The following is a 15,663-nucleotide window of genomic DNA, read 5'->3' as shown; positions in this document are numbered from 1 at the left end:
TAGTGACCACAGCGTCAGAACGTAACGAATCGTGCCCGCGACAAGTTTCTACCACGTCACGACGATGGCCTTGTTCAATCGGATTGGGCTAGATCAGTTGTTGAATCGGTGCATATTTTACGTTTTCAAAACCCTTCTCGTGGTGCTTCTAGGTGATAGCATTCCGGCTGGTCGGCCAAGCAACTGGGAAGAGACACGCAAGCCCAGCTTCTCAGGTAAGGCTTACCGAGTTTTGTGTATGTTAGTGCGTGTGTATGTGTGTGTGTGTCTGTTAGGAAAAGTGTCTACTCTAAAATTTGAGTCCTGTTTCACGTTACACTACCATACGATCGTTCGTAAATCATGCTTGCTTTTTTGTTAAGTCAGTTCTATCGAAAGCTTTACGTTTACGAGTGCAAGTGTTTATTGTTTCTTTTAGTTACTTTGTTAAACGAAAGACATTCGTCCACTACCCGGCATCAAATATTTCAAACACCAAATATATCATTACCGTTATCTTCACACACACGCTCACAGGACGAAGATCACGTCGGAATTCGTTCAGCGATGATTCGCAGCTGACGATCGAAAACTTTGGCGGCTCGCAGGATCAGCTAAACACGGTCGGGCGGTTCGAGCGGGAGCGTAAAATTTCCAACACCAGCCTGACGTCGATCGAACCGGTCGTCCCGACGCGATCCTCACTCGCTGACGCGCGCGGTTCCATCCAGTTCGGCTACGATACGGACTCGGGCAATGAGAAGCAGGATCGTGACACGGAGAAGCCCCCGGGCAGCAGCAGTGGCAGTGGCACCCTGCGACGTCACAACAGCACCACCCTACATTCCAACACGATGATGACGGGGGCGGCCAGTATCGGCAGTAATGGTGGTGCAGGTGGTTCGGTCGAGCGAGATCTCGTCGATGGAGACGGCACACCGACGATGGCAACCGGTGCTGTGTCCGTGTCGGAGGTGGAACTTACTCCCCGCCGGAAGACATCGTTCGCCACACTGCCAAACAACACTACCACCTGGCAACAACAAGCCATAAGCGTACAGAAGATGGATGATGTTGGTAGGTGCCGTGTACAAGCACGTTCTCTGAAAAACCCCAGCACAAACAAACTTATCGCACATTTCCGACCCTCTTTTTAGATGACGCTCAGCCGCTGGAGGATGCCACGAAAATATCCACCATCAAGCTGAAGCTGGAAGAGAAGCGGCGCCTGATCGAGCAGGAAAAGCGTCGCATCGAGTCCGCCTGGTCGAAGCAGCTGCAAACGGTTGGCAAACAGGCTTTCTTACAAGCAATTAACAAGGTGAGGGTGATGGGGACGCACCGGAACCGAGAGAACACGCGCCGTGTAGTAGGAAGTGGTAGAACGTGTGGCTAAATTTTATTTCAGTAGTTGGAAATTGTTTTGGAGGACTTGAATGTTGGTATTAGTAGAATTTAATCAAAACCTTTCAGATTTCACCGTCTCGTATAGTAATGTAGTATTGATCGATATTTTCCCTTTATCATTTACCTGGGTTATTATCGCTTTCGTTGTTTCGTGAGTAAACGTTTCGGTTGCCAACTTCTTTTCTCGGTTCCAAGTTTGGCACAGAAAGTAATGTCCCTAACTAGAAAAATAATCTACTCTAACGCTGCAAAGTATTCTTATCAGTATATTTAACACCGGTGGAGGAGGATGAGTTTCACTGTTAACACACGCGTGTGATGCATTGCAGCACAAATATCTTCCCAAGGATACCTCTCTCTCTCTCTCTTTCTCTATCCTTATTCTGGTGAATGGAAAGCTGTAGTTAAAACGTCGTGCGATTCGTTCGAAATTTCCTTCCCCGAATAATGTGCCTTCAAATTCACACTCTTTTATTCAGCGTTCGCTCACCGTTATGCTTTTAATTCATTTTTTTGTATTGTCTTTTTACGAGCGCTTTTTTTCACAAAAGGATCTGCATAAAATTGACAGTTTTTCTCTCCTTTCCATTTGGTTGTCAAATGTGTATGCTCCTATAATGCTTTTCTGAATCTATTCGGCTATCAAATAATTTGCCATCTATTTAAAGTCAGTTTCGGACAGGCTCAATTATTTCGTGCGATGATCAAACATCCATTCTGAATATGTTTTCGGTTTGATTTTTAAAGCTTTGGTCTGTGCCTCTCTCTACCACAAAATTTATAAATTTAACGCTTTGTTGCTTCACTAGAGAACTATGCACTTAATTTTGTTTTGAAAAATAGTTTGTTTTGCATATTTTGCTAGAAAATCGGTTCCAAGCACACGGCATTTAGTGTGAGAGTGTGTGTGCCGCCTCAAAAGTTATTAGCCGCAATTGCAATTATATGTTATCGACTCATGTTTCATGTTCCAATACGTTTATTTTCTTTCATTTCGTCCTTTTTGCTGCGCCTTCCTTCGTACTCAAACAAAAAAACTCGAAACCAAAACTCAACGCCGTGATGCACGCGCACGGCGTTACACACTGTTCTGTCACAACTCCGTTGGAAATCCTGTATGGGCTGGTTGGGGACACCATTATCCTTAATGTCGAAAAACGGAAACCCCACATCCTCCCCCATCCGTACCTTATCACCTGCGAATGGTGCGTCGCTTATTCCATTCGTTGTAAATATGTATGTGTCACACCATGCGCCGGCTGAAACCCTGGGTACCGAAACACCACCGGACCCCGTTCCACCACAAATCACCAACCCACACCCACATATCCTTGGCACCACCCCATCCACACTCTGCTCGTGCGTTCGCCCGTTCAATGTTCGGGTGCGGCAGAGTAAAAGTGGCAGCAATGTCGCCGCCACCGGCGAGCCGGAATCCACCTCGAAAGAATCGAACGACGGGGCTACGGTAGTAGAGGATGAGATTGTAGTAGAAAAGGCGGAACGACCCTGTTCGCTCAAGGTACTGTTAGCGTAATATGTATTGACCGTTGGGTGTTTCCATTCTATTTCTTATTTAACCCTCTTTTAACTCTTGTTTCTTAAGATAAACTAAAAATATAGATTGGACACAAAATTCATTTATTCTTCTTTTCGTTGGCATTAGGCCTCATCTCTTACAATCAAAATCTCTTACGAATTAAATTTAGTTCAATTTTAACTCTGCATGTGCTTATTTTGTTTTTATTTTTCATGTCTCTAAGAAAACTCATTAATGCTGGTGCTTGACGAATGGAAGATGAATGGGTACTAATTGATATAATTGTGTTCTTTTTGTGTTTTTATCAACTGTTGATACACGGTATGCATATAACCAGGATTTGGATGACCACAGCAAGTATGAGCAGAAGTGGAATGCACAAATAATCGAACCGAAGAAGACTCCCGATCTGGAGAACATGGACCTGGAACAGTATCAAGTAAATAACGTTTCCAATTTGCCCGTTTTTTTTTTTTTGTTATTTCCGTTATTTGTTTTGGTTGTTTGCTTGTTGTCCAACTTCTAACTTTTGTGCATCATTCTTATGCATAATCTACTCCGATCTAACCTCTTCTATTTATTGGTATGTGCCAAAAACTAAATTTTAATCGCTCGTCTCGTTTACTTTCACTCTTTCTCTATTTCCCAATCGCGCTTGATTTCTGGGTTTGTAAACGAAACCAAAAACTCTGCAAATCATCCCTTCCCGCGTGATTGGTGTGGTTCTCCCGATTGGCAACATACTAATACCGATCTCTATCGATCCTACGCCTCGAACCACCTAAACCAATCCCCCCGACGTTCGGATCGATGGCGTTGCGCATCGTCTGTCGCTTCATTTTTCATTGCTCGCTCGCTCGCTCTAATAATCAACCGCCGTCCGCCGGGGGTCACCATCAACAACATCAACCAAAAACAAATGCAAACCATTCGCTACCATACGGAAACACATAAAAACATAAAAATCAAACAGCAAAGCATCTCGAAAATGAACTCCAACTTGCACGATATTCAGGCGGACATACAGCGTCTCACGCAGCAGCAGTCGCAAATCCAAGCCCAAACGCTGCAGGCACAGCAGCTCCTGCATGCGCAACAAATAGCCAATCTGCTCAATCAGGTAATTGATGCTTTGTCTTACGCTCATCTCACAGACCATAAAAAAGCTCATGTCTCTCATACATTTTCCTACGATTTTCGGGTCATATTCTAGCTTAAAATAATTGATTCAACATTTATGTAACACGTGTGAATCACTACTACTTCCAAATCCTTTACATGATTGCATGATTGATTAAATAACAATTTGTTGTTTCGACTTCAAAGATGCACTCAAATTTAATTAAGATGTTCATAGCGCTGATAGAATCAGAATGTAGTATTTAGTTAAACAATTGTTCGCGTATATACTAATTGATTTAATTTTCTCTTGCTTCGTAGCAGTACGGTTCACAGCAAAGCATCCCGGCCACGACGTACCGCCCGATGAACACCCAACTGTTCGGTTCTAGTCCACATCTGCCGCAACAGCAATCGTCGCCTATTAACTACGGCATGCGGCCACCCAGTCGCGATCCGTACCTATCGCAGCAACAGCAACAAACGATGCAGTACATCAACGAGCAGGGCCAGTACATGCCGCAGCAGCCAAACTATGGACCTCCGGCCCATCACCAGCAGCAACAGCAGCAGCATCCACATCACAGCCACCATCTAGTGTATCCGGTGGCTCGTGAGCAAAGTCAACCGCAGCTGATTAGCGAGCAGAACGGCGGTGGACCGTATCGTACAATGAGCAAGGAAAGTCACCAGTACTCGTCCAATCCGTACTTGAACATGGAACACCATCAGCAGCAGCAGCAGCAACAACAGTTCTATCACCAGGACTCGAACCACTACCGGGATCCGTACCATCCACAGGAACTGAAGGAGTCCCCGCTGCCACAGCAGCAACAGCACGGTGGGCAGTTTTTCCTCCATGACAACAACGCTACGCCACCGCAACCGGCTCAGCGCCGCACTTGGGCACAATCAGCTGCAGCGGCCGGTGTTGCCCCGGGCGGTTCACCGGTTATTCCCGGTGGTGCAAGCGTCAACAGTATGGTTGACGTGAACGCGTGGAATCACGGTCCCAAAGCGGGTGGTATCGTCGGCGGGTACAACAAATCGCCGGCCCAAAGTGGAGGATTCTCGCTGCATCAAAACGGAGGTGGAGGGGGTGATGGCGATAGTGGTTACGGCGGGGGACGCGTCGGAAGCGGCGGCAGCGGTGGTAGCCAGCAGTCATTCCAGAATCTGTTCGAGGTGCACCACCCGCACCATCACAATCTCGGACAGTCGGCTGCCAGTCCGCAGCACAGCAAGGTGCGCAATCAAATCTCGCAGATGATGATCAGCAACGGCAACAGTCCCTCGAGTGGTGGCGGTGCGATGCTGGGAGGTGGAGATTACCGTGACAATCGTAGTATGCCACTGTCCCCACCGATCGACGATATGGCACCGCAAAGCATTTCCTTCATCGGCGACGAGGATACGGGAGACGTCGAGATTAACACCTCGAAGAGTGGTGGTGGAAATAATGATAGTTTTAGCCTAAGGCAGCAACAGCAGCAGCTTGAAGCGTTGTACGGAAGCAGCAAGGGACCGGGCGCCGGTCATCGGAATAGCGTTGGAGGAGGCGTGCAGGATCTGGACAAACATCTGAGCAAACTGAACATTACTAGTGGAAATCGTACTTATAGAATACCTTCGCCGACGCGTCCCAGTCTCAACTCGAATAGTTTCCATGTAAGTAAGGAATGGAAAGAGTCAAACACCTTCAAATTCAACGAAGCTATTTCAAACGGTGATGATTTGAGAACAATAACGAAGAGTAGATGACATTTGTGTAGTTTATGAAATGTGATCTTTTTTATAGTAAAGACAGATTTTCTAAATCACACAAACATTATTAATCTTTTTCCGTTATCGAAATTCATGTATTTAGTTGAAACAAATCATTGATTTCTTTTGAACTCATGAAACGAATGACGTTACAATTTATTTTCGCCTTGTTTTTCAGGACCCGCAGGAGGATGTGAACGAGAAAGGATTCTACATTTCGTTCGACAACGAGCAACCGAAGCGACCAAAGCCTCCACTGCGAACAAAACGCTCCCCAAAGAAGGACAAACCGCCTGGCGGTGAGTCTACCGAGAGTGAGAAACGTCGGGACAGCATCAGCGACAAACCGTCGGCCAGAGGTATGTGTACTCTTTGTCCTCGTTTTGACACTCGGATGCCGACTGTTACACTTTCAACACCGCACATGCACTCGCATATTTCGCATCGCTGTTCGCGGAAGACACACGCGTGCGTTAAAAAGAAACCTTTAGAAATGACCTCATGCGGAACGGGAAAGCACAAGGGGGAGTTTACCAATTGAACCCCACTTCCCGTGATTTTTGGGGAAGTGCATGCAAGCAAGGGTGTGCCGACACGGCCAGTCAATAAACATTAACTTTCTTTTCAAACCCCTCATGTACTAACTATTTCCGTTTCATTGCTCTTCTCACTCTCCCTCTCTCTCTCTCTCCATGTTGCCCTTCGTATCGCGTGCCGGAAAGTAGAAACCAATGCCAACAATTTCGGAACGTACAGCGTCAAGACGGCGAGCAATTTCTCGAGCAGCTTCAACGAGGAACACAACGCGGCGCACACGCGGAAGAGCATCATTGCTGACCACAGTGGGGCATCGCCTTTCGAGCCGGTGGTACACAAGGTGAATGTCGCCGGTACCATGACCATGCACCACCAGCCACAGATGGCGATGGGCGATGATAACGGGCTGAGCCACAACAACAATAACCACCACAACAACCACCACCATGGCCACTACAGCAGTCACAACAACAGCAGCGATGGCTACGGAAGTGAAACGGAGCGGAAGGCAAAGATTGTCATCGACGTTTCGACCGATCAGGTAAGAGCAACTTGATAAATGCTATGCGATGATGCGTTTTGTTCTATGCCGTTCATTTTTCTTTATATTTCAGACCTCTGTCGATGAGATGGAACGAAAGAAGGAGAAAATCATGCTGCTGTCTCTGCAGCGACGACAGCAGGCCGAAGAGGCCAAGGCCCGAAAGGAGATCGAAGCGATGCAGCGGCGTGAAAAGGAGCGAGAAAAGGAGGACGAGCGAGCCCGGAAGAAAGAGGAACAGTTTGCCCGCCGCCAAGCGATCCTCGAGGCGCACAAGCTCAAGAAAGCCATCGAAGAAGCGGAGAGAGAAGTAAACATTCTGGATGGATCTCTTGATCCGAAACCTGCCGAACCCCTGCTCTTTGTAACGCGCACATTACGCATTTTGCAGGGAAAGACAATCGATCGAGAACTACAGCTGAAACACCAGCAGTATCAGCAGCAGCTCCATCAAACGCAACACTCGACGCCGACGCCGGTGGCAAAGCTGCGAACGCAAAAGCTAAGCCGGCCGCGACCGAAAACCATCCACGTCGAGTCCGGCTCGGTTGATCTTAGCGAAGCGTCCAGCCTCAGCAGTCGGGGAAAGAAGGGTTCCAACTCAAACCTAACCGGTAAGTGGCGCGTGAGTTTTTGTTCGGTCTTTGATAGTTTCGTCAAGGATGATGATGATACAGACCACCCTCATTGGTCCGGGAATGACCCGTTGGCCTATGCTAATCGCGCATTGCCGTCTTTGTCCGTTGGTTTGTTTTAATATGATTTAATCAATATATTATTTTGCTTTTTTGTATTTTGTTTTTTTCTTTCTGTGTCGTTTTCGTTTCCTAATTTTGATGCTGAATCACTGACTCGTTTGCGCCCTTGAATGTGAATGATGCGTATATGTCTGTGTGTATGTGTGTTATGTGAATCCCGTGCCCCTCATTCGATCATCCCCCGACGCCCTCGCCGAATGGATGCACCTGACTGGCATCCGAACTAGGTCTCGGTATGCATAGTGCGTCGAACACGATACGCCGGGATTACTACCGGGGATCACAGGATTCACTTGCAATCAGAGGTAATATTTTGTTTTATTTTGTTTTGTTGTTTCATTATATTAATATCTTCTCATTAGTTTAATAGTTTTCTGTGGAAAATGAATTCTTTCATTCTCTATATGGAATCCTGTGTTGAAGTGCATTGCTCGTGTTATGCAAAATATTTGTTTAGAGGTCATGAATTGTGTGTACAATTATCTTCTTTAGCTGCTGAATCAACATTCGTCTCTTTACAGTAATTAAGTGTGTCTGTTGGTGTTTAAACATTTTGTTCAAATTGTATCGTACGTACGAAATCGATTATAAGGGAAATGTTTTTGAGCTCACATTTTGGTGGTGGTGCTCTACGATTTATTTATGTTATAAATTATAAAAATCGTTCAATGGATCTATTTTTAATATTCAATATAACTATTGCTAACTCTAAATTAAATCTGTTAAAGTCTTAAAGTTCTCCTAGGACTTGTTTATAAATTGTTAATCACATTGATGCTGTGATGCATTGAATAGGTTTTACCTTAACAAAAACCCCAACTCAAAAAGGTTCACCACGTGCGAGTAGGTACGCTTTGCTTGTTGTGTTGTTGAAAGTATAATTATCATACTTTTCGTTGAAGTCATGTATTAAAATCCTCCTTTCTAGGTTTTGGTATACAACCACTCTAACCACTGGATGTTTATACTTTTCTTTTATTTTCTTTTTATCTATCTCCAATCACTTCTGCTTAATGCACCGAAAACCAAAAATGTATTTAAACAACGACTAAAATTAACAACCTTCGTCGATGTCGCGCTGCATATTCTACCGGTGTTGTACAATGTAACCGTGGTCCGATTACTTCTTCGTGCACATAACGTACTTACACGTAAATGTACCTACCGCTTGGAATATACGCCCATAATGCAATCTGTAGAATCACCGGACGAGTATCCTAGCAGTAGCTCTACGCCGATTGGTCGCCGAGGATCATACAAAACTGGAAGAGGTTGGTGATGGCTCTCTGTTTTTGTCTGTGTCTGATTGTTGTGTGTGTGTCTTCTGTCCTGGTGTAGTATCCTGTGCCAGCGAAGAAGCCGCATTGTAGTAGTTTGAACAAAAGTTGCTTCCAAATAGTGTAGTGGCAAACACTTATCTTTAATATTCCTATAACTAATCCGTTCGTTAATGCAGCTAACCTTGTCTAACACCTTTTTTATTATTGCAGATTAATTAATTCTAGATAGAATATCGGAAATGACAAAATTAACATTATTTTATTGCATGCCCACATTAACGCCATTACGCTTTGATTTTTCATCTATATATAGTCAACTAAAATTATCAACCCAAATTCACCCCCTCTCACAATGGAGTATTTTACAGTTCAAGGGGGAAAGTGGGTACTTTATATATCTTTTTTATCTGCTATTTTTATTACGTTAACGCTACTTAAGCACAACAGTTTACCGTAATTTTTAAGTTTATATAGTAATAAGTGCGAATCAAATGGAATGATACAAATAGGGAGTGTTATATGAACGATTATGCTTACACGTAATATTTACATTTACTTGCACAATACTGCAATAGCATACAACATGCTCCTAATAGATTAAGAATGTATTCTGTTCTCCGTATATTGGTGCTTTTTATATTTTCGTACAAACGTCGTTGTAGTTTTGAGAAAACAACATTCATAATCTGCAAGTTCGCTCCAAGGAAAGCATATTTTTCCTGTTTTTCCGCCCAGATTAGTTGTATTTATAAATTGTCGTCGTCATAATGTCCTCAAACACACAACATCCACACGAATAGTAAGAGTTCAACTTGAACTAGTTCTACGCGTTACCATCTCAAGAAGCCGTCCATACTGACCATACCAGCCAATCCTCATGTCCTCATGTGCTTCTTCCAGAACCGGCCACGATCGAACGAGGTCGCACACTGTCCCGTATCTCGCTAGCGAAAGGTGCCAATTTCCGGGGACGTAAATCGAACTCCCTGATGAATCTATGCGGTAAGAATTCCCTCGCCAAACAACCACACCACACTCTTTCCTCTTTCGTTTCCTCCCTTACACCCCCCTTGGTTGGAGTGAATAGAAACATAACAATCAATGGACTATTGCTCCCCCCAAAAAACTGCCTTCAGATGGTGTCAGATACGGTTACGGTTATTATGCTGTTTGTTGCGCGCTACGTGACGGGATTTTCCACCGCTACTTTCCTATAAGCACATAACTAAAAGAAATTAAAATAACTAAAAGAAGTTCTGTGAAGGGTTTTCTTTCTTTCGGCCAGTGGCCACTTGCACAACTTTAGCTCCTATTATCTTTTATACCGTTCATAACACTAAACCTTTCTCATAGGAAGTTAAAGGTAATGAATAATAATGGTTCTTTTTAACATTAAACATTGTTTTTTGTTTTCGGGGTTAAGTTAATCAGTGAAATTTAAATTTAGTTTAGTTTATCGGATAATATGTTTTATATATTTTTTTTAACTTTTAAATCATATTTGCGCTTTATTTTTACGTCTTCCTTGTGTCCCGCACACTAGTCTAGATTATCAGTGAGTTTGTCATAAAGCATCAAACCGTGCATAAATTGATCCTTTTCGCTGCAATTGCGTCGTCCTTGTACCCTTCAATGTTTCATATTCGTTTGGTCTTGTTTGGTAAACCAGTGACCCTCAACTCATCTTTCCAACGTGTTATTCGTTCTCCCGCAAACACACTCACATACAATTTCTCCCGTTTTGCTGCTGCATACGAAAGCGGGGGGACACTTCATACACTTGCTTCACACTGCCAGTTGTGTGAAGTGTTCTCAAATGAATCGTAATTAGTCTCAATCGAGGTTCGCCACTTGCCATGCCCCCTACGCTAAGGGATGAACGCGATGGGATAAACAAACTATGGTCGCAGCATGAGCACTCGATCCGACGTCATCCCAGTTAGTCCGTTCGTCCAGTGCGGCGCGCGTGATTGTTGCTCATATTTTTAGCAGACAGAGAAGTTTTCCTTCATTCTGTGCTGCATTTGCTTGACGCGTGATCGGCAGTCCGCAGTCTTTCGGTGTGCGAACTTCAGAAATTCTTGTTACGCAAGAAATTTATCCCTTTTGAGCGTGTTGGGTGCAGTTAATTATCAAGAACCGCGAAAATGCTGCTGTGTGTCTCCTGTGCAACGATAAGCGAAATTACGTCGCTCAGAGTATCCGAATTTTCACACCTTCACGATGGATCGAACGATCGTAAATCCGCCGAGAACGTCCGCCTTCGCCACCGGCGCACGGTATGTATCGAAGGTTTACCTCCGCTACCGGAAGAGAAGGAAAACCTCAACCATTGGTACTGCGATCGGTGCCTGGCGGTGCATCAGAGCATACGGCGGCGCAGTGTTCCTGCCCATAGTGGTGACAATTTCTCCAACACACCGCAAGTACTCAGTAAAACCGATAAACTAATCGAGCTGATACGACGGACCGGAATAAGCGAAACGAAGGAACACCGAAAAAATATGCCGAATCAGCAGCATCTGGTGAATCGTTCGGAAACCAGGGACAAGAGTGCTCGTCGAGGGCTACAGGAATGTCTGGTAAATGTTTTCCAGCGTCTCTCGATCGAAAGCAGCACACCGACGAAGGCGATGGTGAGACATCCGTTCGGTGGTTCCGTGAAGCACAAAGGTGAACCAACGCACGGAATCGATGCGGGGGCGAGAAAGTTGCACGAATTGAAACACACGTTTGCCAGAGGTAATCGATCCGGGATGTGGAATCCTGCGTCGAGCGACTGAATGAGAGTTAATCTTGGATACAAGCAAAATGCAATAAATTTTTATCGTACTCTTTAAAAATCGCTTTACCCAATAAGCATTACATTCCGCGGTAGAAGTTTGATTAGCGATGGTTTCGATACTGTAAACTTAAATACTACCACTAATCCGTAAGAACTAACCCATTAGCGTAATTTAGTCAAGTAGAGAAGCATACTTAGCACAAAAAACCACACCTTAACGTAGGCAGAACACTTGCTAGAGTTGACCTCGAGAGTATAGTTAAACACAACCCAAGAGATAACAGATCGTGCTGCCCCTTTAAATTTAGGTAACCAACTTTTCCTCAAACAAAGTGTTGTATCTTCTGTGCTTCGGTTTTGAGACGATTGTTCATTTATTTGAACTATTCCAAAACGATTCAATCATAGGATATACGTCTGCGCGCGTGAATTTGGGTTATTCATCACCGTGTTTCACTTCACTTCACGTCTCTTCATTACCGTTCATTTCATTGTCTTTTTTTAAGTTTTTTTGTTTAATTTCATACTCTCATGTAATTGTCGATTTTGTTTGTGCTTGCGTTTTGTTAAATTTTTAGAAATTATTTGGTTACACTTTGTGTTGTTTGGTTAACATGATTGGATTCAAGAATTTAATAACAGACGAAAATCTGCTTGCATATATCTTTAAAAATGCAACGCGCTTCTTGATATTACAATAACAATGCTGTTGTGCCCATTAATAAACAAAAAGCGAAAGAGAAAACATACTAACCCTAACCTACTCCCCCCATTCCGCCTTTTCTTAACAATAAAATGCTGCACCATCTTTTCGTCACTTCTTTTCTGCTCTTCACACACTATTGCTTGAACTAATTGAACTGATTGAATATCTTTATTGTTTTTTTTTCGTCCACAACATCTTCATGGCACTTCGTCAAAAACAAATTCCAATCCCCGAATAAAACAAAAAAAAAACATCTACTTCTCATCACTTGCGTGCGACTCATGTCATGCGTGCTCATGCCATGCCGCTGATCCTGTGTGCCTGTTGCGCTATTGAACGTGAACCTTCTGTAAACGCTAAACCGATGCGCGCCCTCTCCCCTACGCCTGCACACGTTATTGTGTCCGTCCGCGCCCCCCGGCACCAACAACTACTACTAACTGCAACTGCCAATACGAACGCGCGCGCTCCTGATAGATTCCGACTCTGGGCTGGGACGTGCGACACCACCGAGGCGGGCCCCATCGCCGGGAATGGGCCCGTCGAGCCGCCATCTGCCTTCGCCGTCCGGCCCTGGATCGCTGCCACCTGGGTTGATAACGAAACGGCGCGGCTTCGACGACGGTTCCAGCGATATCTCGTCCAACGCGAGCTCCATGATGGACTACAATGGTCTGTAGTGTGGGCAAGGCCTTCCCACATCCTTTTTTCTTTCTTTACGTTCCTTGGAACGCGTAAACGCGAGCGTCACGTTTCGTGCGTCTGTAACGGCTGGCGGGAGTGATTACTTATGTCCGCTTCATTTTCTCCATCCTTCAACAGGCCCGAGACTGTACAAGCAACCAGCAACGAAATCCAACCGCGGCATCATCCTGAATGCCGTCGAGTACTGTGTCTTCCCGGGTGCGGTCAACCGTGACGCCAAACAGAAGGTCCTGGAGAAGATTGCCCGCTCGGAGGCAAAGCATTTCCTCGTACTGTTCCGCGACGCCGGTTGTCAGTTCCGTGCACTCTACGGCTACTGGCCGGAAAACGAGCAGATCATCAAGCTGTACGGTACCGGACCGAGCCAGGTCGACGATGTTATGTTCGACAAATTCTTCAAGTAAGTAAACTTTTCGTGGCTTACCGGAAATCGACCGAACTTGTTCTAATGGAACAACACCTCTCCTTTCAGATACAACTCGGGCGGCAAATGCTTCACCCAAGTGCACACCAAACACCTCACCGTTACGATCGATGCGTTCACGATACACAACTCGCTGTGGCAGGGCAAGAAGGCTAATCTGCCGAGCAAAAAGGACATGGCGCTGGTGATTTGAGGAACGTCGCGCGACGTCCGGCGTTCCCATTCCATCCGCTCCACCGACACAACGGCGTCCACTACGTCCGCTACTCCCACCTTTCGTCGGACAGCGACCTTCATCTAAGTACGATCGATCGTAAACGTGCAGATTTTCCGGAACCGGCGTGAAGCCAACGCCCCGAGAGAACGAGCTCACGTGGAGCAAAAAGCAGATGCTTCCCAAGAGCTGACACAAGAGGATATATTGCACACATGGCTTTCCTTTCTTTTATTGAGCAGTCGTTATTTGTATTCTTTCAACGAGTATTTTCCCTACGGAAAGATCGTAGTGATTACGTTAATTTTTGTTTTTCATTTGCATTATTTGTTTATATCTTCTTGTCTCATTTTGTTACTAAACTGCCTTAAAGAGGTCGTATGCGATGGGCGCAAACACGCGACCTAGAATAAAAACTCCTCATATTGAAAATAAAAACACGGAAAAGACAGCAAACCCTCTGTGCTAAGAGGGAAAAGCAAACCCCGATAGCGGTGAGCCAATGAGTTACGAGTCAGTTTGTTTAACCGACCAGAATATAGCCCAATGCGAGAAGTTAACTTTTTTTAGACAAAATTACTTTTGCGGTCTTCGTATTTCTTAATACATTCACTGCGTAAAGTTTGATTTTTTTTTCATAAGGACATTCCTGAAATGAATATCCCCTCTTCTCGGAAGTGATTTTGGTGGAACGAGTCTCAAATGAAACGAAAAAAGTAAAAAGATGCAAATAAGTTGGCAACGGTATCTTTCAGATGTTTTATTTTTTAAATTTCCATCCAAAGCTAACCTGATCGAACCTTCTGTTCCTCTGTTTGTCTTTAACTTTCCCCCATGTTTTTCTTCCTTCCTTCTAGTTTCTAAATTATACATTAGGAGAAAAAGAATGATGGACGAAACTGATCAAACTGATAGATAAAGTAGTTAACCGTACATAATTATTTGCTGCAGCAAAAGCTAAAAAAACGACACAAACCGATGGTGACGATTTAAGTTACAACGTGTATGCATTAAACAAGCTATAAATTATTAATCAACCATTATTGTTAACAGCGCGCGAGGCGAAAAAGAGATAACAACACCCATGTTATTGAATTAAAGACTAATTATTACTTCTACCTTATTGTTTGTTAATGCTACTTTCTTTCTTTTCTCTCTAATAATTACCACTGATTGAAATAACGAGCATCAGTCGTACCGTTAGTCGGTTAACAACATGATAGAAATATGCATACACATTCAAGTAAAATTATTAATAATTATTATAATTATTATTTCGATAGATGACCACATCCTTTCCAAAAGAATAAAGCTAATTTCCCTCTGCGTGCAAACATCGAGACGCGCGAGACATATCCGGATAACGGTTGCACTGAAGATAACACGTGCAGGTAACTTTATTGTTAGTGGATTCGTTTTTTTTTCTGTAAAATATATGCTTACAATTACGATAATCTCTGACTCATCGCGAGTGTTGGCAAAGCAGTAACCATCGGGCGAGGAAGGGACTAGGCAGACAGGTAGAGGACCCGGAGAGGGGGAATCCTGTTGAATGATGCAGGAGCGAAAACTGTCATTTTATAATACCTAAGTTAAAACAAAGATCAAATATAATCGTTTTTATTAATATTTCGTTTGTGTTTCTTGGTTTCCTTTTCTTTGTTCTTTGTTTTTGATTTAGGTTATCGGTTTAGTTGTGAAAAGTGATTGTGATGTGTGCAGTATATGCTTTCAAAAGCAAAAGAAAATCCCAAATGACGGTGGCCAAACAACCAAACCAAACATTAATAGACCTTACTCACAAATATCAGTGCTTTTGTGTGCACAAACATTTGAAGTTAGGAGAAAGAGCGGAGAGATGGAAGTGGATGATAGGAAATATTGGAATTTCAACAAACTACTCT

General features: G+C 44.1%; 1 protein-coding gene across 1 annotated transcript in view; it reads left to right on the top strand.

Annotated features, from left to right (window-relative positions):
• LOC131259727 (patronin) overlaps window positions 1-15,388 on the top strand; it is a 51,126-nt gene extending 35,738 nt beyond the window's left edge. Inside the window, exons 11-27 of the mRNA XM_058261301.1 lie at window positions 153-215; window positions 517-1,056; window positions 1,137-1,300; window positions 2,780-2,908; window positions 3,264-3,365; window positions 3,900-4,046; window positions 4,367-5,713; window positions 5,988-6,168; window positions 6,532-6,887; window positions 6,961-7,197; window positions 7,279-7,501; window positions 7,873-7,950; window positions 8,845-8,916; window positions 9,826-9,927; window positions 12,894-13,088; window positions 13,239-13,521; window positions 13,594-15,388. Coding sequence (XP_058117284.1) covers window positions 153-215; window positions 517-1,056; window positions 1,137-1,300; window positions 2,780-2,908; window positions 3,264-3,365; window positions 3,900-4,046; window positions 4,367-5,713; window positions 5,988-6,168; window positions 6,532-6,887; window positions 6,961-7,197; window positions 7,279-7,501; window positions 7,873-7,950; window positions 8,845-8,916; window positions 9,826-9,927; window positions 12,894-13,088; window positions 13,239-13,521; window positions 13,594-13,738 — 4,364 coding nt within the window. The 3' untranslated portion in view covers window positions 13,739-15,388. The remainder of the gene's footprint in view (window positions 1-152; window positions 216-516; window positions 1,057-1,136; window positions 1,301-2,779; window positions 2,909-3,263; window positions 3,366-3,899; window positions 4,047-4,366; window positions 5,714-5,987; window positions 6,169-6,531; window positions 6,888-6,960; window positions 7,198-7,278; window positions 7,502-7,872; window positions 7,951-8,844; window positions 8,917-9,825; window positions 9,928-12,893; window positions 13,089-13,238; window positions 13,522-13,593) is intronic.
• Window positions 15,389-15,663: the final 275 nt, after the last annotated feature.

Source organism: Anopheles coustani, chromosome 3 (genome assembly GCF_943734705.1).
Source record: "Anopheles coustani chromosome 3, idAnoCousDA_361_x.2, whole genome shotgun sequence".
Lineage (NCBI taxonomy): Eukaryota > Metazoa > Arthropoda > Insecta > Diptera > Culicidae > Anopheles > Anopheles coustani.
Note: the sequence above shows the minus strand (reverse complement) of the source record. Positions and strands in the feature narration are given on the sequence as shown.